This window comes from Microchirus variegatus (genome assembly GCF_963457635.1).
Source record: "Microchirus variegatus genome assembly, chromosome: 18".
Classification (NCBI taxonomy): domain Eukaryota; kingdom Metazoa; phylum Chordata; class Actinopteri; order Pleuronectiformes; family Soleidae; genus Microchirus; species Microchirus variegatus.
Window position 1 is genome coordinate 15,785,420 of NC_139819.1, and position 24,290 is coordinate 15,809,709.

The window sequence follows — 24,290 nt, forward strand, 5'->3', positions numbered from 1 at the left end:
ACATAAAGAGGCTCCATTTAGAACACTTCCAACAACAGTGCATTCTGGGACTTGTAACCATCTTCCTATTCCTCACCTTTGGTCCTGTTGAAGCTATCGGCGTCTCTCTGTATGTCTCTATTTCTATGTCTGTCCAGCTGTCTGTCCTGAGAGGACGGCCTCCTCTGAGCTCTGTTACTGCAGCCTGCCTTCTGATGGAAGAGGAAACACTTTCAGTCATTGAGATGATGGAATGATGGATGCTCATCATGGAAATAGACATAATTGTACACATACACTGCTCACAAAAAGATAGGGATGTTTGCCTTTGTTTACAGGTGAACTTTAGTTAAAGGTGCATTATGTAATAAATCTAAAGCAAGTGGCCATAAAATATGTCACAGAGACTGAGGAATAATGTTCATATAACAAACTGAACTCACCAACAACAACAGCCAAAACATTTGCATTAAAAAAATATTTTGCAGACTGCAAATCATGTTTATGTTTTTAAATCATGTTTTGGCATGTGGCGGTCAGTTGAGTCTCAGCTGCCGGGCAACCACGGGTTGCCAGTTACGCCAGAAAACGAAACCTTAAAGACCTCAGTATTTTGAATTTGAGTGTAGTAACCGTTTTTTGGCCACATTCTTACATATGGCACCTTTAATCTTCTCTAAACTCTTTTATCTGCTGTAAGAAATGACATGCTTGAGCATTACATACATAATGATCGCAGAATTTGACAGACAGAAAAAAACAACAGGTTTTGCACAGTACTGTGTGTGTAAATACACACACGTCTGTAAGATTGTGTCCATACATTACATGTATATGTCATGTACGTACACATACATGCAAATACTGTATGAACACCCGATATTCAAAAGTGTCTCTATCTATATTCATGTTTGTTTTGTCATGTGACTTCCCACAGGTGGCGTCGGTCCCTGTCACTCACCGCAGGTGCGTCGCAGTCAGGTGTGGAGCATGGAGTGGTCTCTCCTCGATGGGAGTTCAAATTCACCTCTGTCTGACGGCGTGCTTCTCGCTCCACCTGGTTGCCATGGGGATAGGTGAGAAAGATGTCACTGTCAGGACTACATCTGTGTCCAAGTTATTTTATTATTATAATAGTAATATTATTCCAACAACCCTATTGTCTATTGACTTATACTACTACAACTATACTCTAATAGTTCTTCTTTTACAACACAATAATACCAATGCATTTACCATGATATTGTTACTAAGACAATACAATGAAGTCGTACTCCCTTTTCTATTGATTTGATAACTAACTCTACCTTATATTTACTACTTTTACAATTTCCCACAGTTACATATAGTGATATTATAATCTACATAAAACCTAGTATTACTATTGTATTAATATGTTGACATAACAGCAGGTAAATTCAATATTGTCATATAGTTTATAGCCAAAAACGTTTTTTGGTGTCCTCAGTGATTACAGGTATGACATGCATTATGTTGCTTTTATTTGTTTACTTCCGAACACGAGTAAAGTGTATAAAATAATACAAATATAATAATTTTAAAATGAGCACCATTAAACCTGCTGTATATGCATACAAATCCAACAATGACTGTTCTTACTACCAGTTGACATTCATTCATTTATGGTTTCATTTTTATAGGGACATATACAATAACATAGACAGTACTGCTTGTATATACATATATACATATATATTACTGTAATATATATTACAATACTATGCAAAAGTCCTAAAAGCCACCCTTAGATTTGTTGTTTTAGCAATGCATACAGTATGTAATAGTATGTATAGTTATTTTTCACTTCCAGAAAATATGGGATGCAGTTTTAAGATAACAAACAGGCATCTGCAGGTTAAAGTGTCAAGTATTTGTCCAACTCTTTCATGTTGGAACAGATCTACTGTGAAATAACTACTACTACACCAGGTTTATTCAACTGACAGTTGACAGTTTGCTAAAATATAAGATATTTCCAATCCAACATTTAACAGACACAAACAACACAGCTTTTGCACCATACTTTCAAAATAGTTAAAGGGACCGTTAAAGAGCTTACTTTTGTTTGCACCAATGTGGCTTTTGCCAGTATCACTGTGTCATTTATTTAAAAAAAATGCATTTGAGAACAATAACTTCTGATCAGACACAAACGTGAATAAACAAACGATTCACTCGCAAGAGTCAACATTAAAACAAGGATATTCAGTATGAAAGTATAATGGCTCCTGTGTTTGCATCGGTTTTAAGTTCCAGATAAATGACAGACGGTCTGCGTTTGTTTCTTACCTGTCGCTCAGAGGATCTGATGGTGTTTGAGTCCAGAGCCAGACCACAAACCAGAGACACACACATGACACTGCGCCACATCCACATCCTTAGTCCTCTGATCAGTCAATGAATCAATCAATTATTGGCCTTCTTACTGCTTTCTCACAGAACTAATTACAGATCCTTCCAGTCTAATAATTGATCAAGTATGTTTAAAATGACTTTCTGCTTTAATATCTTCAAATATATATATATATATAAATCTGTTTTCTTTTATTCTGAAACCCCCTGAAGTAAACTCAGTGAAATGTGATCTTCCTTCTCGTTCTCTGTATGTCGACTGTCTGCTTCCCCCTGGCTTCTTCCCTCAGATGCGCTTGTTTTTATACTCCTCCCCTCCCGTCTGATCCACTCTCTTTCAGCTGTCTGTCTTTCAGAAGTTTTCAAGGTGCGTTTGAAGCTCGACCGCATCAGTCGGCGGACACAGCGCCGCCTTGGCTTCCTTCCTGGAAGACCTGAGGCTTCAGGTGAGGGGGGGGGGGGGGGGGGGGGGGGTTGGGGGGCTGTTTGATACATGACACCGCAGAGACCACAGAGATTAGAACACACCTGGAGACAGGTGAGCTCTGTGTGTGTGTGTGTGTGGTTTTGCTTCATGTGGCTAGCACACTGTGATAAAGACTCATTAGAGCTGAGGCTGTGTGTCGAGCAGCAGATGTGTTGAGTGTTTACAGGTGATTGTAGCTGATTAACACAGAGCTGATGTGATGATGACACTGAGCGAGCCACACACAAACCAACAGGATTGTTTGTCCAATAAATAAACCTGCCTTGTGTTTGTTTTCAGAACAGGTGTCTCAGCCAATCATGAGAATCACAAGAGCAGGAAGAGGGAATCCCAGTGGAAAAACTAGGCCAGGAGTAAAGCGGCTATCCAACTGCGTAGCCATGGATACCCCTCGAGACATCATAGTTCTCCGTCGTGGTGCCGGATACGCAATGCAATTTCACGCCTAAACAGTAGGGGTCACTACGCAAGACCGGCCTAGTCCCATGTGGCCAATGGTTGGTAACGTCGTTGGTTGTTGAGCTATGGCGTCTGAGAATTTAACAGTCTTATAGGACCGATGAGGGTCATGGACGAAGAAACCCACCTCAGGTGCTACCTCATATTAATCATCAGGGCACCCACCGAATGCCCGTTGGTGCCGCCCAGACATTGGCTTGGCTATTTCCGACCAGGAATTACTTGTCATCTGCGCATCCATGTACAATTTTAAGGAGATAACATAGATGTTTTAGTATTTTCTCACTTCTTCGGCAAGGCGTTCTTCAATTGGATTCATCTTGAATGCGTCTTTGTGCTAGTTGTCTGTGTTTTGAAAATGGCCCTGCCAGTGTTTACGTTGTGATAGTGGTCAAACCGGAAAAGTAATTCCGGAAATTATGTTTTTAGAGGCCCAATCGCAGCCCTTGCCGTCTCCGTTGTCCCTTGACGGAGTGTCAGACACTTAAAAAATATTTCATAGAGCCGGAGACGATGGCGAGGCTCTCCGACAGGCTCTCCGGCTTGTTGGACAAGCTCCACGGTCGGCTTGTCCTTTTCCGAGGGTCAAATGAGGAGCTGAAACTAATCCCAGATGGCGTTGGGTCAAGAAATATGTTACGAACGTAGGGGCGATGGTAGCTCAGTAGTAGAGCGAGTTGTCTTTCAAATTGAAGGATGTGGGTTTGATTCCCGGCTCCGCTCGTCTACATGCTGAGCGCTAAATACAGACCATTACCCTGGATAAGATGATAGTGATGATGATAACTGTTATTAAGGTTATTTATTTTTGAAATAGTCCTCGTCTCTCCTCTATCTTCCTCTCTTTTTCCATTCTTCTTTTCTTTTCCTCCACCCTCCTTTCTCTCCTCTCGTCTACCCAAACCGGTCGACCCCACTGTTGCCAGGTGCATGCTCATTGTGTTCCTGTTGGGTTTCTTTGTAATAATTGTAAGGTCTGGACCTCACCAAGTGCCTTGAGATAATATGTTATAAATTGGTGATATACAAGTAAAAACACAGCAAGAAAAGCTCTGTATAATTCACAACGAGCAAGAAGACGGGTGTCCTGCCTGGTTCAGACTCAACCCAGGCCCTTGTCTGGATGTTCAGGACTTCCTCCTGCTTTCATGAACATATTGGACCCAGACAATCTTTAACTGTGTTTGTAATGTTCAGCCCAAAATTTTCAGACAAATTTCCAGGTTTCAGTGGTTTCAGAAAATGGCTTCAGTGTCTCCATAAAGTAACTCAAGTAGATGTCCAGGAGGATCCACCATTCATTAGTCAATTCTTGTCTCATACATACATCAATTTTCTTGACTGCTTCCACAGAGTCAGTTACCGCGTAGTAACTGTTAGTAGAGCAGATCCTTCCAAGTCGAATCCTACAAAGACAAAGCAAGACTCCGTTTCTAAGAACTCATAAATGGAACAGTCTAGGAAGTGTGCATAATAATGTCACTGAAAGGGGCTGTAATTAATCAAATTCTATAGCATAAATGGCAAAATAAGAATGATCAATTACTCAGAAACAGAATCAGACAAGCATTATGTACATGTTCAATAAGATATAATGCTATATATTAAGCAGATGTGGTTAAAAAAAAAAGGAAAAATATAAACTAGAGAGGGTAATTTCAAGAGAAATTGTAGTGATTGCTGCATTGAATTTGTAGGAAGCAGTTGAAATGATCAGATAAAGTTTAGGAAGAGACTGAAAATGAGCTTGACGTGTGTGTGTGTGCGTGTGTGTGTGTTACATGTGTGCAGTCTAACCTGCTGATCTGAGTCAGGTATGTGTGACGCGCTTGTAGTTTGTGGGTCCCATAGCAATGGCACCTCTGACTTCCCGCCACAGTCCCTTTATGACTTTGACCCGGAGTCAGACCCAGAGTCAGAAGACACATTGACACAAGTGAAACACCTCCACAACGGACGTTATCCTTCTTCTGCGGTTCAATGTACGCAACCGGATGTGCCCGGACTAGTGCCCGGAGCAGGAGGAACCGCTGTTCAGGAGAACCGCTGTTTACGTAACCAGAACAGGTTTTTTCAGAGATCTCGCTGAGCCCAAGATTACAGTACAACTCAGTGTTCTCAGCAGTGGCTGAACTGTTTGTTTCGAACCTTCAGGGCTTCATAAACGAGGTAATGACGCAGATACACACCAAAAAAACAGCGTTAATTGGAACTTCCTATGAACGCTTTAAAGTGCACTGGCTCAGAGTCTTAGTTACTCCATAAGTTATCGTGCTCTGGTTCTCACATTGCATGAAACTGGAGAAATGTGTCTACACTCAGGTAGAAAATCATACATTTGTCAGGTGGAGAGCAAGCTGAGCAAGCTTTAAGGTTGAACAGCCTTTTCTCCATTTTAGTGTGTGATGTGATGATTCATGTGTGATGTCCTCTAATTTAGCTCTAAAGTGTCAAAAAAAAATCAGTGAAGTTCATGAAAGAGAGGAATTGAGGGATGAAAGTTCCCCTTTTGAAGTGTCTACATTGAAGTACTGTATATGGAACCAGTAAGTAGTAGAAAGTGACTATGTCTAAAGTGTGTTTAAATCAATTCGACTACTTCATGTGTGAAATATTACAACATACGGAATCCTGTCCTATTTGTGTTGAACATTTCAAAGGTTGAAATATGGAAAACTATAGTTAATGGCCAAAAAGGGTGGAATATGAATAATAAATAGGAAAGGCACGTTCTAATAAATTGCACTGTGTTCATATCTAATGCACAAGATGAATTGCCGTTTTGAAGCATTTCAATTTGTATGAATTGTAAGTATGTGAATTTGTCTGCAGAACTGAAGTTTTATAAATACGTTGAAATGGACATGAATTTAAAAGGCATTAAAGTAGATGGAACAAGTATAAATAGACTAAAATGTACATGAATTACAGTGGTGTTGAATCAACATTTTGTGGAATAAGCAGTATTTCGGGGAATAAATCTAAGTACACAAAGTAATATTTGCAACATTGAAAGGTCAGCAGTCTTGTTTAAGTACCTTAAAGGGATACATGTATTACCAAAATGACTGTGGTAGGTTGACATTTACTGTAAGTAAATTTCTGATATATATATATATATTTAAATCAGATCATTAAGTTTTAGAAGTAAAAGTATTAAAATATTAAAAAAGTGAGGAGTTAGGATTGAACCGGTAGCTCAGTGGTAGGGCGAGTTGTCTTTCAACTGGAAGGTTGTGGGTTTAATTCCAATTCCCTCTGCTAGTCTATTATGTGTCCATGAGCAAGACACTTAACCCCATGTTGAAGAATGTGAATGGCTAACCAACTCTTCTTCTTCTGATTCAATTTGGTAGTAACAAGTTATGAAATTAGTTAGGGGAAATGTAGTAGAGTAGAAGTAAAGTTTCTGGAAATATAAATAACAAAGTCAAGTACAGATATGTGAATGTTGTACTTAAGTAGAGTAACAAAGTATGTGTATTTTGTAACATTACGACACTACCTTTCAGTCATAACATCTTTGAAATTCAGCCATTTTGAGGTTCCTTCCTTTTCTTAGAGAAACACGCCTTTCCAGGTTGTGGTCGACCCATACTGCCATGACAACTGCACAACCATATTTCCATAATTAGTATTTTGACTCTTTATGTATAACCAGGGTTGTAGGGCGGGGGTGGTTTTCTGGTTTTCCTATCCCTATCCCAAGGACTCCCCTTGATAGAGATGGATGCAACTTAACTGATGGTACATAAATCTCACGATCTTCAAACAGGGACAATCGGAGTAGGTTGTTTAACACTGACAGACCAGCGCCGGCTCAGCCATTTGTGAATGGAAAATAGAGCTGGTAGCTTGCACTTGAAAATCTGTGAGCTTTTTTTGTCCTTGCGGCGGGAAGACGCACTGACAACATAACGTAAGATCTGTGATGGGTTCAAGGACAACTGGACACTTCATTTTGGTCAGTGGAGTTTTGGGTTGTTTTGAACACACCATAGACTGAAAACAATATATATAAAAAGAAAATCCTATGTTCCGATGGCCCCTATTGACGCCTAACCCTTGAATTTAAAAAAAGTAAACAAGTACAGAACTGGACAGTCACTTTCAGATGTTGGCGTGCTGTGCTGCTGCTGTTTGTTGTTTGTGTGTCATCCACAGGGTCACAGTATACAGGACCCCTCTCTCTGGGCCCTCAGGCCTCCCTCACATTATCTCTGCCCCTGATGAAACAAACTGAGCGAACAAAAAAAAAGCGACGGCTGATGAAGGATCCTGGAAAATGATCAGTACTGACATGACGACAGCAGACACACACACACACACACACACACGCACGCACACACACACACACGCATGTTCCTAATGTAACTTGTTTGAAAAGTGTTTGGATTATCTTTGCTCATAATGTGGAGTGTGTGGATACATGTATAAGTGAACAAACATACGTGATAGATCAGCAAGGTAAACAGACCTTTGTGTGTGTGTGTGTGTGTGTGTGTGTGTGTGTGTGTGTGTGTGTGTAAGTTCTTGTATTTGTGGCTTTGTGAGGAACAAAAATTGGATAAACAATGCTGAGTGAGGACATTTTGGCTGGTCCTCACATCTTTTGGGGTTTTTTCCAAAAGATTAGATTAGGTTTAGGGTAAAAGGTAGGGTTAGGCATTTAGTTGTGATGGTTAAAGGTGCATTATGTAATAAATGTAAAGCAACTGGCCATAAAATCCTCCTAATATGTCACAGAGACTCAACATAACAAACTGAACTCACCAACAACAACAGTACAGACAAAATATTTGCATTCAAAAAAATATTTTGCAGACAACAAATCATGTTTATGTTTTTAAATCATGTTTTGGCATGTGGCGCCACCTACCGCCGTCTACCAATCATTGCAGTCAGTAGAGTCTCAGCTGCCGAGCAACCACGGGTTCCCAGTTACATCTGAAAACGAAACCTAAAAGACCTTGGTAATTTGAATTTGAATGTAGTAACCGTTTATGGCCACAAGCTTACATATGGCACCTTTAAGGTTAGGGTAAGGTTTTGGTAAGATTTGAATCATGGTTTGGTTAGGGTTAGAGTTAGGCATTAAATGTTTGTGGTTAAGGTTAGTTAAAATGCAGTGGTTAGACTGTCCAAATGAATGGACGTCAATGCAGAGTCCTTAAAAGGATAGCTGCATGAACCTGTGTGTGTGTGTGTGTTTGTGTGTGTGTGTAGATGTGAGCCTGTGATAAGGTCTCCAGCCTGCAGGTTGTTCCAGAGCTTCAATAAAAGGACAGCAGATGCTCACAATTACTCACATACACACGCACGCACGCACGCACGCACGCACGCACGCACGCACACACACACACACACACACACACACACACACACACACACACACACACACACACACACACACACACACACACACACAGGTCAGAGGGTCTACTACCATTTGAGTGTTCTGTGTGTTCATGTCCGTGTCTGTGTGTGTCTCCATATTGTCTGTTTGTATCATTATCAATATAAATGGGAGGAAACTTCCTCCTCCTCTTCATCTTTCCTTCCATCCTCCCTACCTTTCCTCGTCTCCTTCGTCCTGGTCTCCTTCCATCTATCCTCCCCTCGGGTCAGATATATACTCAGTCCATGAGCAGCTGGAGCAGCAGGAGAAGAAGAGCATCATTCGTCCAGGTAGGGTCCACCTGTGCCTTATTGTTAAATACATATTGTTTTTATTTTAGTTTGTCTCAGTAACATGCTACATTTACTCACAGGTTTTTATTTTGTTAAATTATCCAGTTCCTGGATTGTGATTTGAATTTTTATGGTTTACTTTTTATTCTCACCAAATATGAATTTCTGTATGCATTTTTGATTCATTTGTTGTATTTTCCCCTTTATTTACTAGTTCTAAACTATATTTAAAAGTTTTTATTGTCATGTATGTGTATTTTTGAAAATTTTATCTGTTTTATTCATTGCTTTCTTGAATTCTAATTTAGATAAATGAGATATTGTGTGTGTATTTTCACTTTTGGGTAAGCTAGAAATTAAAGTACTGAATATATTTAATATAGCATATATTAGCATATAGTATATTTTCATTGTAATCATTGTTACAACTGTTCACACTGGTTTGTTGTACTTTTATTCAGAAGTATGATCTAAATTTAATGTATTTGTATTCCAGTTTGTATTTCTTTAGTGTTGATGAATACATTTATTTCATTTGTGTGAAATGCTTTATGTATTGTCACTTGTTTGACATATATGTGTATCAATCACATCTCACCTGTGATGTTTGCATTTAAATGACATTAGATATTCAGAATGCGAATGCAAAAAAACGATTTCTTTACTTTTTTTATTCAATCTCTCTGCTGAGTAAAACAAAACAAATTCAGAGTCAAAATTGCATTTGACGTCAAGTTTCCATCAAACAGTAGAGGCAGAGGTGAGAGTGAAGCAAATGTGATGGACAGAGATAAGAGAATAAGAGGAGTGTGTGTGCGTGTGTGTGTGTGTGAGAGAGATTTAACTGTGTTAGTGAGGGAGGAAAGAGCCTGTAAACCAATCAGCCGTCAGAGCAGACACAGAGTAAACAGACAACTAAAAACATGGTTCTGCAGAATTCCTGAAATCCCAAAAGACTTAAACATTGTTTATCTTGGTTGCACAGAATGTATTATTGTATGACATAAGTTATGGATAACATTCAAACAACTTTATTATAATCATTACGAGTTTTTAATTAAAAAAAAAAAAAAAACAGAGCTGTGAAATGCAAAAAGGCATCACTGACTCTATTTTCCCTTCATTTTAGTTTAGACTGCAGTTAAATGCTGTGTTAGCGCCACCTTTTAATCAGTAAATGGTTGTAATTCCTGAGAAGAGTTGGAAAAATCTTTCAGTTTGACTTGGAACTTGGTCTTGTAGCTCAGATGCAGAGGTGGAAAAAGTACTAAAATATTGTACTCAAGTAAAAGTACCAATACTTCGATGAAATATTACTCAAGTAGAAGTAAAAAAGTAGCTGATTTGAAATATACTTCAAGTAAAAGTTACTTAGTTACTTTGCGTGGGGTGTGAGGGTAGTAGAAATATGACAAGGGGTCAGAAATCCAAATCTATTTTGCAGCTCACGCGCCCGGCGCGACACAGGATATTACGTCACTTTTGGCGCTCGCCCTCTATGTTCACTCGCCAGTGCTGGTGCTAATCACATCATCATTGGTCTGGTTCTGGTGTATATTTTCCCCCTGTAGGTCTTCATTGTGCTGAATGTTTATTTTTACTCAGCAACAGATAGGATTTATAAAGTTACTAAGTACAATACTTGAGTCAATACGTACTCAAGTAAAATACAAAATCCTGATTTTAAATTGTACTTAAAAAAAACAAAATACACAAAAAAAGTATTCAATGCAGTAACTTGAGTAAATGTATTTCGTTACTTTCCACCTCTGCTCAGATGTAACTGGCAACCCGTGGTTGCTCGGTAGCTGAGACTCTACTGACTGCAATGATTGGTAGACGGCGGTAGGTGGCGCCACATGCCAAAACTGGATTTAAAAACATCAACATGATTTGCCGCAAAATAATTTAATACAAATATTTTGCCTGTACTGTTGTTGTTGGTGAGTTCAGTTTGTTATTACATTATTCCTGAGTCTCTGTGACATATTAGGAGGATTTTATGGCCAGTTGCTTTAGATTATTAAATAATGCACCTTTAAGTTTCCTGTTGGACAATACTACCTAATGACACAATAAAGCAGTGAACTCTGTCTTAGACAGCATGGACAAAACTGTAGCGTATAATATGTACATATAAACAGATGTATATTGCATTCAAACTATTGTGACCTAGTTCACACAATGCTGATTAAGCCTATCTGCACTATATCTGACTGAAAACACAATAAAGTAAAAAAAAAAAGTGAATTCTACAACTAAAGAAAAAGTACATTCAGTAGTTAAATGGCCCTTCATATCAGTACCTCATACAACCACACTAAAACCACACACAAAAAACCCCCAAAAAAGAGTAAATGATAAAAAGAAAATGAACGAATAACATTAAATATTCCAGTTGCTCCCATCTCACAGCAGAGCTCGTGATAAAGCTGTGGACGGTTTGGATGTGGAGGCTCGGACTATTATCTGGAGTAATAACAGACCATCCATGTTGTTTTATTAAAGATCAGCTGCGATATGATGAGTTGTATTTTCTTATTGTCAAACTGACGCCAAACAAACACTGCACACACGAGACATGTCTTCTTTGTTTACATGATAAGTTTCCTGTAATTACCTTTTACCTCTGGATAATGTGGAAATAAGGCCCGGTGATGCCGAGACAGACAGGCAAACAAATGGAAACAAGTATTTTACAAATGAGAAAAACATCTTTGACTTTGTTTTATGAGTTGTGTAAAATGAAAGCAAAATCCAACAATGTTTATTTTCATGATCCACCTCCTGATATTCACAGATTAGACTTGATTTTCCTGTTCAAATATGGTTCAAGTTGAGGTTAGGACACATTTTAATCTACAAGTGTCCTCCATTTATGTGTGTGTGTATGCTTTTGTCTTTGTATGCTTGTGTGGACCACCCCCTGGCAAAACACCTTTTTTGTGAGGACATTTTTCCTTGTGGGGACATATTGCCCGGTCCCGAACGTGGTAAAGGCATGTGTGTGTCATAAAACCGTTTACACAGCCACATTATGGGGACTTGTCTTCCTTGTGGGGACAAAAACAAGTTCCCATCTGTATATCTTAAGGAGAAGTTATGTTTTAAGGTCAGGTTGGGGTTAGGGTTAGGTTAGGGTTAGGGTTAGGGTTAGGATTAGGACAGTAGTAATTATGGTTTATTTATTATGAAAACCTCACATGTGTGTGTGTGTGTGTGCGTGCGTGTGTGCGTGTGTGCATGCGTGCGTGTGTAGACATGGCGTGGCTTCATCAGAGTCGAGGTTCTCCTAGACTTGTCCTGGTGGTGGTGTGTGTCGCTCTGCTGCTCGACAATATGCTGCTAACTGTGGTCGGTGAGTACACATAACACCTGAGTCGCATGTTACACTGTCACATGTGTTCGACTGTCCACACAGTGTTGGTCACGTGGTGTGTGTCCTGACAAGGTTTGGTAATAGTCTGTCTCTGCTGCTTGAAACACATCTGTGACGCACCTACAGACCCAGAGGTTAAAACTAGATGTCGCCAGATGTTAGAGTCAGAGCGAAAGTAAAGGCTGCTGGGGTCTCACACACACATATGCACACACACACACTCAAAAAAAACCTCTTGACCATGAACTTTAAAGTGTGCCATCTCAGCTCACAATTGTCTCCTTCCATCCCTCATAGAAAATCCTCTTTTGTTTTTCTAAGAAATCAATTGACTAATCACTAATCTAAGGAAGCATGCTAAATAATGGATATGTCTGGTGTGGTGGTTTGTGCCTTATACATTTGCCTAAACCTAGCTTTTGTCATGTAGAAATGAGACATAATCAAATCGATAATCCAAATTTGGTGGAGACAGTATTTCCTTTTCCCTGTTTTTATGAAATAAATAATAATAAATGTTTATCTGGCATAACTCAAGAACATAAGGACTGATTTTCCATTAGTTAGCAGTAGGGGACTGGAGTTGAGTTGTGTTGAAGATATTTCACCTCTATGTGGCTTCCTCCAATCTTGGATTCGCGGTGATAGGTCTTTAACTTTAAGCCCAATTTTTTACTCCGTGCTCTCCGTCGTCTCCGACTGCATAAAATATTTATAAGTGTCCGTCACTCCATCAAGGGACAACGTAGACGGCAAGGGCTGCGATTAATCAAACATTCAAACATTAATATGAGGTCACACACGGCGTAGAAGTTCATCAAATTTGCCAGCCGACATTCTGAAGTACTGGAAGTGGGTTTCTTTGTCCGTCCCTCATCGGTCCAATAAGACTGTTAAATTCACCTGCCGTCAGTCTCGGTACATTTAGTGGATGTACATGCCACCTCCAGACACGTCCACTCAGTCTTTCACATCTCCATTTAAGTATCTGTTTTACAATGTTATTCAGCTGCAACAACAACAACAACCTTTCTCTCTCTTGAGCCATTGCTCACTGTAGCCAGAAGCACAACAACGTTACCCACCATTGGCGTCATGGAACTAGGCCAGTCTTGTGATAGCTAACTACTGAAAATGACAATGACCTGGATGACTGAGAATCTTCACCAACATTAAGGACTGATTTTAATAAAATTGGATGTTGGATGATGTGGATGTAGTTAATGGCCCAAGAAATAAATCATTACATTTTGGTGGTGATCTCAATCCTGATACCACCTGAGTTCAATGAAACTGTGGGAAACTGAAGTAAAATAGCACAGGTTTGGGGTCTGAGTGTAGTTTGTTTATTTGTTTCTTTGTTGAGCCTGGAATGACATGGCAAGAAAATATTAGTTTTAGTTTAAGATGGGACCATAACAAATCAGGCAACAACATGTACATCATTCACAAACTTGATTCCTTTGGCTCTCCTGTGCATTAGTTAGTGCTACCTGCATGACCTCTGGTACTGTAAAGCACATAGCAGGCAAACAAATTTGTATACTACCGTACATGACTGCTCTAACTTCTGTGGCAAACCCACTTTGAAGCATCATCAGTGAGGAAGGAAATATTTGGTACTACTAGTTCGCCAGGGTGGGCCACACGGTTGGTGTAGTGGTTAGCACTCTTGCCTTTGCAGCAAGAAGATTGGAGCTCAACAAGGACCTTTCTGCATGGAGTTTGCATGTTCTCCCTGTGTGTGCGTGGGTTTTCTCTGGGTACTCCGGCTTTACTCCCACAGTCCAAAAACATGCAATATGGGGATTCGGTAAATTGGTCACTCTAAATTGACCGTAGGTGAGTGAGTGAATGGTTGTTTGTCTCTATATGTGGTCCTGTGATGGTCTGGCGAACTGTCCAGGGTGTACCCCGCCTATCGCCCTATGTCAGCTGAGATAGGCACAGCACCCCCACGACCCTCCGGTGGAGGATAAAGTGGTAGATAATGGATGGATGGATTGATAGCCAGGGTGTTTTCTTTTGTTTTGTTGTTTTAATGTCATTGTGTGTATTTGTCACTGATGGATCATGGCGTCTCATTGCCATCTCCTGCACATTCTGCCGCCGAAGCTCTCCCCAGACAACAATTGAGCCCACACAGCTTCATGATATCGTCAAAATAGGTGTTCTGTTGCTTTGACTGAGAAACTCCGAGCTGTAGAAATTACATTAATCAATGAATCAATCCTCCCTTACCTTCACAGTACCAATCATCCCAACATTCCTTTATGCCATGAGGCATCCCAGTCCAGAGCCCCAGACCACCCAGCCCTCCATGCTCCCTCTACCCAACCATGGTCCCTCGCGCCTGGGCATGTTGCCTTCACAGTCCCCATTCCCCGCACCAACCCTCCAGACCTCACAACTCCCTCAGCCCAACTACAGCACTGTGGTCCTGGATATACAGTCGGAGCAGTCTCCCCCCACCTTCTCTCCTCTGCTGTCTCTGTATGACAACACAACCTTCGGTCTGCAGGAGGTCCAGACTGAGCCGTCCTCCACCACCCAGTTGTCAGAGCAGAGCGCTCTGCCCACAGAACTGCAGATCAATGACACCACAAATGCTACAGTAGGTGGAGGATGAGTTTTGCCTGACACATTCACTTCATATATCAGAATTTCATTATTAACATCACTGATTCATGCCATGCTCCTCTCCTCTCCTGCAGGAGTCCTCGTGTCTCCAGGACAGTGCGTTTCTGGAGGAGGAAAATGTTCTTGTTGGTTTGCTGTTTGCCTCTAAAGCTGTCATCCAGCTGCTTGTCAACCCCTTTGTTGGTCCTCTCACCAACAGGTGAGTTAATGACTAATTAATAATTAAAACTGTCTGAAGGATGTCATAACTGTAGAGGGTGAAGCACAGATTCATAGGGTTAGACCGAGGTCAGAGGTCAGGAGCATAAGGGACTCCTTTACATCAAACTCAGCTGATGAATGGATGATTTCACTGTTAGTCTCTTTCTTTCTGTAGAATTGGGTATCACATCCCCATGTTCGCTGGATTCATCATCATGTTTGTGTCAACCATCAGTAAGTATCTCTCTCTCTCTCACACACACACATACAAATAAACACAATTACATTTAATAGTTATAATTGTTTAATTGTTTGTGTGTGTGTGTGTGTGTGTGTGTGTGTGTGTGTGTGTGTGTGTGTGTGTGTGTGTGTGTGTGTGTGTGTGTGTGTGTTAGTGTTTGCATTCTCTGGGACCTACGCTCTGCTCTTCTTCGCTCGCTCTCTACAGGGAATTGGTTCATCCTTTTCATCTGTGGCAGGTTGGCACTTTGACACTTGAACAGTTTATTACTGGTTGTGTTTCTCCCATGTGTATACTCACTGTGTGTGTGTGTGTGTGTGTGTGTAGGTCTAGGTATGTTGGCCAGTGTGTACACAGACGATGAGGAGAGAGGAATTGCCATGGGCATCGCCCTGGGAGGTCTGGCTATGGGAGTCCTGAGTGAGACGCACATACACACATCATATATAATATAATATAATTACATATAAGTCTCAGGGCACCGCCAGCTTTGTTGTTTTTATGTCTGTGATCTTTGGCATTTGGATTGGAATGATGACGATGACTGAAAGTTGGTCTTATACTGTATATTAGCAAACTGTCAATGGTTTAAACACATACAACAAGTGTACATCACGTGTGCTTAAGCATGTCTTGAATAAACCTGGCATAATAGAACTAGGTTTTCCTCATAACATTAATTATGGTTCCACTGTAGTTTTAAGAGAGCCAGGGTCGTGCAATCGTGTAAGGGTAGGTCACACAAAAACCTGACACTTTAACCTGTAGAAGCTGTATGTGCAACAAGTTATTTTAAAACTGCATAAATGTTTCCCATATTTTCCGGATACGTTCCAATATAATGATTGAGAAATGCGTTGCAATGCTAAAACAACAAATCTAATGGTGGCCCAAGACTTTTGCACAATACGTGCACGTTTGTTTTAAAGACTCTTATTACTCATTTCCTCCACCCCCTTCAGTTGGAGCTCCATTTGGCAGTGTGATGTATGACTTTGTAGGGAAGAGTGCCCCCTTCCTGATCCTGGCTTTCCTGGCTCTGTTTGATGGAGGTAAAGGTTAAAGCTTTATTTTTCAAAGGGCAAATCCACACCCCTTCATATCAAATCTGTCCCACTCACACTACTGTTTACAGGAACCTCATAAATGTTAGCTTGCCTGCTGTAATATACTTCCTGGGGACTGAACAGAACTACACAAACCTATCAATCAGCAATCTTGTATGCTTATATAATGTACTCTTCTTTAACCCACTGAATTATTTTCACCATTCTGCTCCACGGCTCAGTTCAGAACTACACAAAATGAGAGCTGCCAACTGGAGCGTCAAAACAGGAAGACCAGCTTAACATGTATTAGCCTTCAAGGACCACATCAATTACTACAAAGAAGCTTTGAACAAAGCAAAGAACACTTACCTCTTCACTATCATTGCACTCAGTCAGTAAGCTACTTCAACCAGCCCAGCAATTTCCCCTCGGTGTCTCTGCCAAGCTATGCTCTGACTTCCTGGACTTCTTTCAGACCAAAGTCACCTCCATCTACTAGCCCTCTCCCTCTGAGTTTAAAAAGGGCAGCCGTTACCCCGATAATATCAATTATCTGGGCTGATGGACAACTTTTATTTGATTATTTGTGAATATTACAGTATATATAGGTACCTAACATCATTATATGACAGACTATGTCTGTATCTGAACTCTGTTTCTATAATCAGTGTAACAAAGCAGCTTGGTCATGTTGTGTATGTTTGTGTGTTGCAGCATTACAGTTGTGCATCCTGCAGCCTTCAAAAATCTCTCCTGGGGTGAGTTCACTGAATAACACTGATACTAAATGGAACTACTACTACTGTGGGAGCATGTTTGCGTATACAGTGGCAGCACAGGGTTGGGCAGGGACAGGAAGAATTTTTCTGAGCAACAAAATTCCCTTCTGAAACATTTTGTGGTTGCTCCTTTGTGTTTTCAGTCAACAGCACAATGTTGCTGTTGCCTTGGTCTGTGTTGAGACAAAGGCCTGTGTGAGTGACACAAGATACATTAATTAAAAATCATACACTACAGGTTTAAGTGAGGCGGTGTTATATGCAGCAGCTTTTTAGTACAATGCTTGGATGAGAGGCTAGACGTGACACATGCTGAACATTTCAATGGTTGCAGTTGTTGACCACAGTGACCAGACTAACTTCCTGTGTTACAGAGTGTGGAGGGAACTCCCTTACTGACGCTATTAAAAGATCCATACATCCTTATCAGTGCAGGTAAGAGACGACCCGTGTCTTCCCTCAGAGACGTGCTGAGCAGCTCTTCTGCAGACGTGCAGATGTGTCACAAGTTAAAGGGAAGCCTACAGATCACAGAGTGATGCAGTGGAATCCTTTTGTTTGCAGGTTCTCTGTGTTTCGCCAACATGGGCGTTGCCATTCTGGAGCCAACACTGCCCATCTGGATGTTGCAGACCATGTGCTCTCCTAAATGGCAACTTGGTATGATCCGACTGAAATATGAGTCTCACATGTCAGTGCTCGGAAGTGACTCCTCCCCTTCTGACAGGTGTCTGTTGTGTTGCAGGTATGGCCTTTCTCCCTGCCAGTATCTCCTACCTGATAGGTACAAATCTGTTTGGCATCCTGGCCAATAAGATGGGACGGTCAGTATGTGTGTGTGTGTTCTTGTTTGGGTGTCTTTGTGATGACCAACAAACTTATAAACCATAGAAAGTGAAGACATTTTGGCTGGTCCTCACATTCTGTAACCCTTTAAAGGGCCTTTTTGAGAGTTAAGACTTGGTTTTAGGGTTAGGGTTTAGTTTAAAGTTAGGGTAAAGGACTCTGGAATACATTATGTATATGTATAGCGAGTGTGCCCACTAAGAATGTTGCACAATGTAACTGTGAGACAGTACACTAGCGTTCAAAAGTCACTTAGAAATGTCCTCATTTTTGAAGGAAAAACACTTTTTTCAATGAATATAACATTAAATGAATCAGAAATACACTCTATACATTGTTAATGCGGTAAACGGCTATTCTAGCTGTAAACGTCTGGTTTTTAATGGAATATGTACATAGGTGTAAAGAGGCCCATTTCTAGTGTTCTAATGGTACATTGTGTTTGCTAATGGTGTTAGAAGGCTATTGGATGATTAGAAAACACTTGAAAACCCTTGTTCAATGATGTTAGCACAGCTGAAAACAGTATTGCTGGTTCTTCGAAGAAAGCAAAGTTTGAACGACAAAATTATTATTTTGAATAAAAATCATTATTTCTAATCTTGTAAATGTCTTGACTATATTTTCTATTCATTTTGCAACTCTTTTGATGAATAAAAGTGTGACCTTTAATGGAAAACACAAAAAATGTGTATAGGTGACCCCAAACTTTTGAGCGGTAGTGTAAATCACAGAGGAAGATGTTAAATAATTAACAAATAAATGTTTCTAGAAGCTCTGAATCCGGTTAAGACTTGATCCTGGTTGATTGTGGTAAACCTGTAGTAGGAGATGGAGAATAAGAGAAAGAGACAGATGGTTGATGGGTATTTTTGTTTCTCCAGGTGGCTCTGCTCCATGTTAGGGATGTTGATTGTTGGCATTAGTCTCCTATGTGTAAGTACAACATTCACCCGTCCATTCAATTTCCACAGCATTTCTTCATAACCTATTCACCTGCCACTGAACTGTCACATAGTTTGTTTGTGCATGTGTTGCAGGTTCCTTTTGCGACCAGCATCTACGGTCTGATTGGACCAAACGGAGGTCTCGGCTTTGCTATAGGTGACTTTATCACACAGTTACAATCAATGTTTGATTGAATTAACTTTGGTAATATCACAAATAACTGTACAGTTGATTGATGCTTACCTGGATATTTTAAGTTTTATGAGATCCTGACACATTGTCAGAGCTGACTCCACCCTCTGCCCCTGGAACTGTGCAGTCAGCACTGACTATGTGTCAGTAAATTACATTTTTAAATTCAGTTCAATTCAATTTTATTTGTATAGCGCCAAATCACAACATACATCATATCAAGGCACTGTACATAGACAACATCATGCAGAGCAGAGAAACCCAACAATTGACACAATGAGCAGACACATACGTACATACATGATGCTATACACACATAACAGTTTTCTGTATGAGTACCTCATACAACCACATTTCAAAAAAACCTGAACTATCCGTTTAGTTGTTGAACTGTATGATGTTTGATGTGTAGGTATGGTGGACTCCTCCATGATGGCCATTATGGGCTACCTCGTGGATATTCGTCATGCCTCTGTCTACGGCAGTGTCTACGCCATAGCTGATGTGGCACTGTGCATGGGCTTCGCTATAGGTAATTTGCATGAGTGCATGTGTGTCTTGTTCAGAGGGAGGGAACATGTAGCTAATGGATAATTGGGTCTGTGTTTTAAAGGAGTCATATTATACCCTATTTCTCCAAGTGAACCTAGTTCCCTGGTGTCCTAATGAACATGTCTGTGACATGCTTTGGTCAAAATACCATAAGGATGAAGCACCACAGCAGTTCAGTCACCCTGCCAAAACAGCCCTGTTCAGAACAATCTGTTTAGTAGTATCTCTTTAGGTTCACCTTAAAAAAAAGTAAAACGAAACTTAAAGGACAGGAAATGACATCAGCCACAGAAGCTACTGGGAGCTAACAGCAGTTAGCATTTGGAAAAGTGATCATTTGCAGGCTCTAGCAGGCACATTGCTGTCATATATAACATGTTTCCACTGGACAGATAAATCCTCTGAGGCTGAAAGTTTGTGTAGAACTCTGTGCTGCACTGTGGAGCCAAGAATAGAACTTTTCACGGACTAACGGTTTTCGGATAATTGTAACGTCCGTGTAAAGTGTGGAAGACAAGACTGTCTTACACTGTCTTGACTGAGGAGGAACACAAAAACATCATCTTTTTTTCATTTAGCCGAATGATAGGGCCTCCAGAGTAACAAATATAAGGATTTAAATGATTAAAAAGTTGATTTTGCATAATATGTCCCGTTTAAAGAAAGATCAAGGAACCACTGGACAGAAGTTAATATCTGACTGTCATGAATTGCTTCATGTTAGAGAAAAAATACATTAACATCTTTGCCTGTTGTTCCAGGACCATCCACAGGGGGAGCTCTGGTCCAGGCGGTGGGGTTTCCCTCTCTTATGGTGTTTATCGGAGTGATCAACATCCTATATGCTCCGCTCTGCTTCCTGTTACGTAACCCTGCAGTCCGAGAGGAGAAAATGGTAACTGGTCACAGAGCTTGGCTTGTTGTGTCCTGAGCATTAACACACAACAGGACAAAGAGTTTGCGCACTACTGATTTCATGTGTAGCATTTGATCCATATGATCCCTTTAATCTTTTGTGGGAGTGAAAAACACTGTGGGAACTACACACACACACACACACACACACACACACACACACACACACACACACACACACACACACACACACACACACACACACACACACACACACACACACACTGTGGCAGGTCTGGACAGATCAGCAGGAAGTGTGTGTGTGTCTGTGATGTTCAAATGTTTCTGTGATTAGAGAGATTAGAAGCTGAAGAGGAAACATCTATAAACTACACACACACGCACACACAAATGTACAGATTATTGATCATCACTCTCTCTCACTATGCTGCAGGCGATCATCGACCAGGAGTGTGTGATGCATCGGAAAAGCTACAACACACAGAAGGAGAGTCGCGAGTTTCCTCTGAGTGACTACAGTGAAGAAGAAGAAGGAGAAGAAGAAGATATGGAGTAACACACACACAGGCACATGCATTCATATTGTTGTTATTGTTTACAGGTTTTACCTTCCTACAGTCAAACAGTCAGAACAGATCACCTATCAGATATTTCTTCGATGGAAAGAGTCGACATTAAATCCTCATTCCTACATTCAGTAAAGTAATGAACTGTTCGATTGGGTCTCACATGTTCCTCTCACTCACAGTGTTAGTCAGTGTGTTTACATAACCTTGCAAAAAAAAAGTAATTATTGTTTTAATTAATTAGACCTTTTTAAGTCATTTTAAACATATTAATCCAACTGAAATGTACGATTTCAAATTTAGCTTTTTGGTCCGTAATGGTATTAAACTGAACCACTTGGACTGCTGGAGAGCGTGAGAGATAGATATAGATAGAGTTTGGGGAATTGTGTAGTTAAGCAGGTTTTTCCAACTTACTTCTGATAAATCAGCTTAACTGTTCCATTTTTTTTCATTGATAAACATTCATTCTTCTACTACAACACTAAAAATGACTGTATTTATCATAATATTGGAAAGATAACATGTAAGATACGGAGGTTCTCTGTGGTGTGAAATATAAAGAATGTTTTGGTCTGTCATTAAACAGTTCTGTGTAAATTGAAGCCATTTTAAGGAACGTGTTCCTTCATCTTCTTTAACTCATTAGTTTGAAACAAAGTGTTGATGTGTGAAACCTGACTCTGTATTTGACCTTTGACCTGTCTCACCATTAAAACCTGTTGTTTCCTGGACTTCACCTGTTCGCCTGTGTATTGTTTGCGCCCGTTCTCACGCTGTTCACCTGACGAGCCTCAGGCTGATGGAAACCAGCTTGTGTTTATTTACATGTGTGGGCTAACATGCTTCTTATCTGCTCTTTAATTTCCTGCAAAGCCTCCTGTCTTTATCAAGCACAATGACAGGATGGATAGAAGCTCCTTCAGATGGAAAAGTCAACAGGAAATTGGGTGAAAAGCTCACAGACATTTTCTTTCTGAGTGCGTGAGCCGTGTTGTGTCCTCGTTCATGTTCATGTATGGGTTTACCAATAGAAGAGACCAACATCCCCACCTTTTATTTGCAAGAACATATTGCACGTGTTTAGTGGTTATATAGCAATCCTGGCTATTTCGTAGTAGATATACAGTGTATACCTGCATGTCATGTAGACAACACCACTGCTGATCACCATACTGACCGATGTCATTGGAAACCTTTCACCATTTCTGTTTCTGTAAAAGAGATAGCTGAGTTTGCATGTTCAAACAACAGAAATTACCTGAATTTGATCATTTATCAGTGTTTTTGCACTGTGTGTGTGTGTGTGTGTGTGTGTGTGTTCGTTCTTGTACTTGCAGCATACTGAGGACCTGTGAGGGTTTTTAACCAACAAAGTGAGGTCATTTTTACGAAGTGAGGACATTTTGGCCGGTCCTCATTTTGTTTTCATTCAAATCACTTCCTTAGGTTGTAAACATGCTATATGTTATATGTTTTTAACAGAGGTCCTCAATTTGGTACAAAAACCCTGTTTTCCAGCCCTGGTGTTTCACACACGTTTTGCTCTGGGGCTCCACCTGCAGAGATTTAATGGTACTGCACCCAGTAGTTCTTTATAGATGTCATTCAAGTAGATATTTGTAATTGTGTTGATTTATAAAGTGGAAATGCTGGTCCTCACTTTGTCAGCATCCTGGTTCTCAGTATGCAGCAAGTACAAGAATGTTTGTGTTTGTGTGTGTGTGTGTGTGTGTGTGTGTGTGTGTGTGTGTGTGTGTGTGTGTGTGTGTGTGTGTGTGTGTGTTTGTTTGTGTCTGTGTGTGTGTGTGGCTTCAGCACACATTTCCTCCTCCTTTGAAATCTGAATAAACGTGTGTGTGGATAGCAGCTTAGTCTGAATGTGTGCAGCCATCAAAGTGGTGAACTCTTTGTGTTGCAGCTCTGATGTGGTCGTGTCTGTGTAAACAGGGAGGAAACAGTCTCCAACCCTGAATCTCCAAGGATGATTTATGGTAAACAAGGGGAAATCACATTTAAATGCCTATATTGGCCTTTAATCTGCTGCTAATGTCACCACAAACACCTCTGCTCTCTCTCTTTCTCGCTCTCTCTGATGTTTGTTGGTCACACATATCACACAGATTTTCTGATCTCTCCAACATGTATGAACATGTCTTCTGTTATGAATGAGCACAGAACTAAAGCCTCTGTAGAGGTGACCTCATCATTTAGAGAGTAGAGAGAGTGAGAGAGTTGTTGTTGTGGGCCTATTTCTGATTCACACTCCAGAGCAGAAGGGGCCAGTAATGCACCTATAGATGGACGCCGTAAAACAAGAAGAAGAAGAAGTTGTTGTTGTGGGTACGAGAGAGACGGTGAATGGTTTAGAACACAGTCACAGTGGATGTCACAGCTGTTTTTGGGTGAAATAAAGCAGTCGCTTTCTCAAGCACAAAGTGAAGCCTCTGTGTGATATGTTTGCCACTGCTGGAGATAAAGTGAAGGGGGTTGGTCCAAGTGCCTGGACGAACTCTCCCCTGTGCTTCCCGAACTGCGGTCGAGCCAGCCTTCTCTCGATTTGCGTAGTCAAGCCAGCATTTCAAGTGCACCCTTACTATTGAGCTAAAATGCTAATATTTACATAAAAAATATGAGAAGTACTAAAATGGAATTTAAAGAGGTGCTTCTTGTCTAGGCAGTCTAGTAGTAGTAGTTTCTGCACTGATTTGGAACCTTTAGGTCACATGACCTGGAAGCTATTGAGCTAAAATACTAATATTTACTGTATTTTGTGTATTAAAAATTCCAATTTAAAAGCATTAAAATGTGTTAAAAGCGTCCTATTGGCTAAAAGAAAATGTAGGACAGTAGAGCTACACTTACTGTATGAGACACAACTTTTCTTTCCACATTTGAACACTTTTCTTATTTTTAATCATTTTTTTAATACATTTCATACAGTAAAATATGATAGGTTCCAGGTCATGTGACCTAGTGGGTCAAAATCAGAGTAGGACAGTAGAGCTACGCTTGACGTATGAGACACACCT

At 40.4% G+C, this 24,290-nt stretch overlaps 1 protein-coding gene across 1 annotated transcript; it reads left to right on the forward strand.

Moving 5' to 3' along the window:
- Window positions 1-12,250: 12,250 nt before the first annotated feature.
- Window positions 12,251-21,248, forward strand: slc18a1 (solute carrier family 18 member A1; the record flags this gene model as incomplete). Its single annotated transcript, XM_083904609.1, has 16 exons — window positions 12,251-12,347; window positions 14,618-14,982; window positions 15,083-15,207; window positions 15,385-15,443; window positions 15,605-15,688; window positions 15,778-15,870; window positions 16,413-16,502; window positions 17,214-17,257; window positions 17,653-17,713; window positions 17,843-17,938; window positions 18,024-18,102; window positions 19,009-19,060; window positions 19,165-19,228; window positions 19,677-19,796; window positions 20,578-20,711; window positions 21,126-21,248. 16 exons carry the CDS (start codon window positions 12,251-12,253, stop codon window positions 21,246-21,248), a joined length of 1,686 nt encoding a protein of 561 aa, XP_083760735.1.
- Window positions 21,249-24,290: the final 3,042 nt, after the last annotated feature.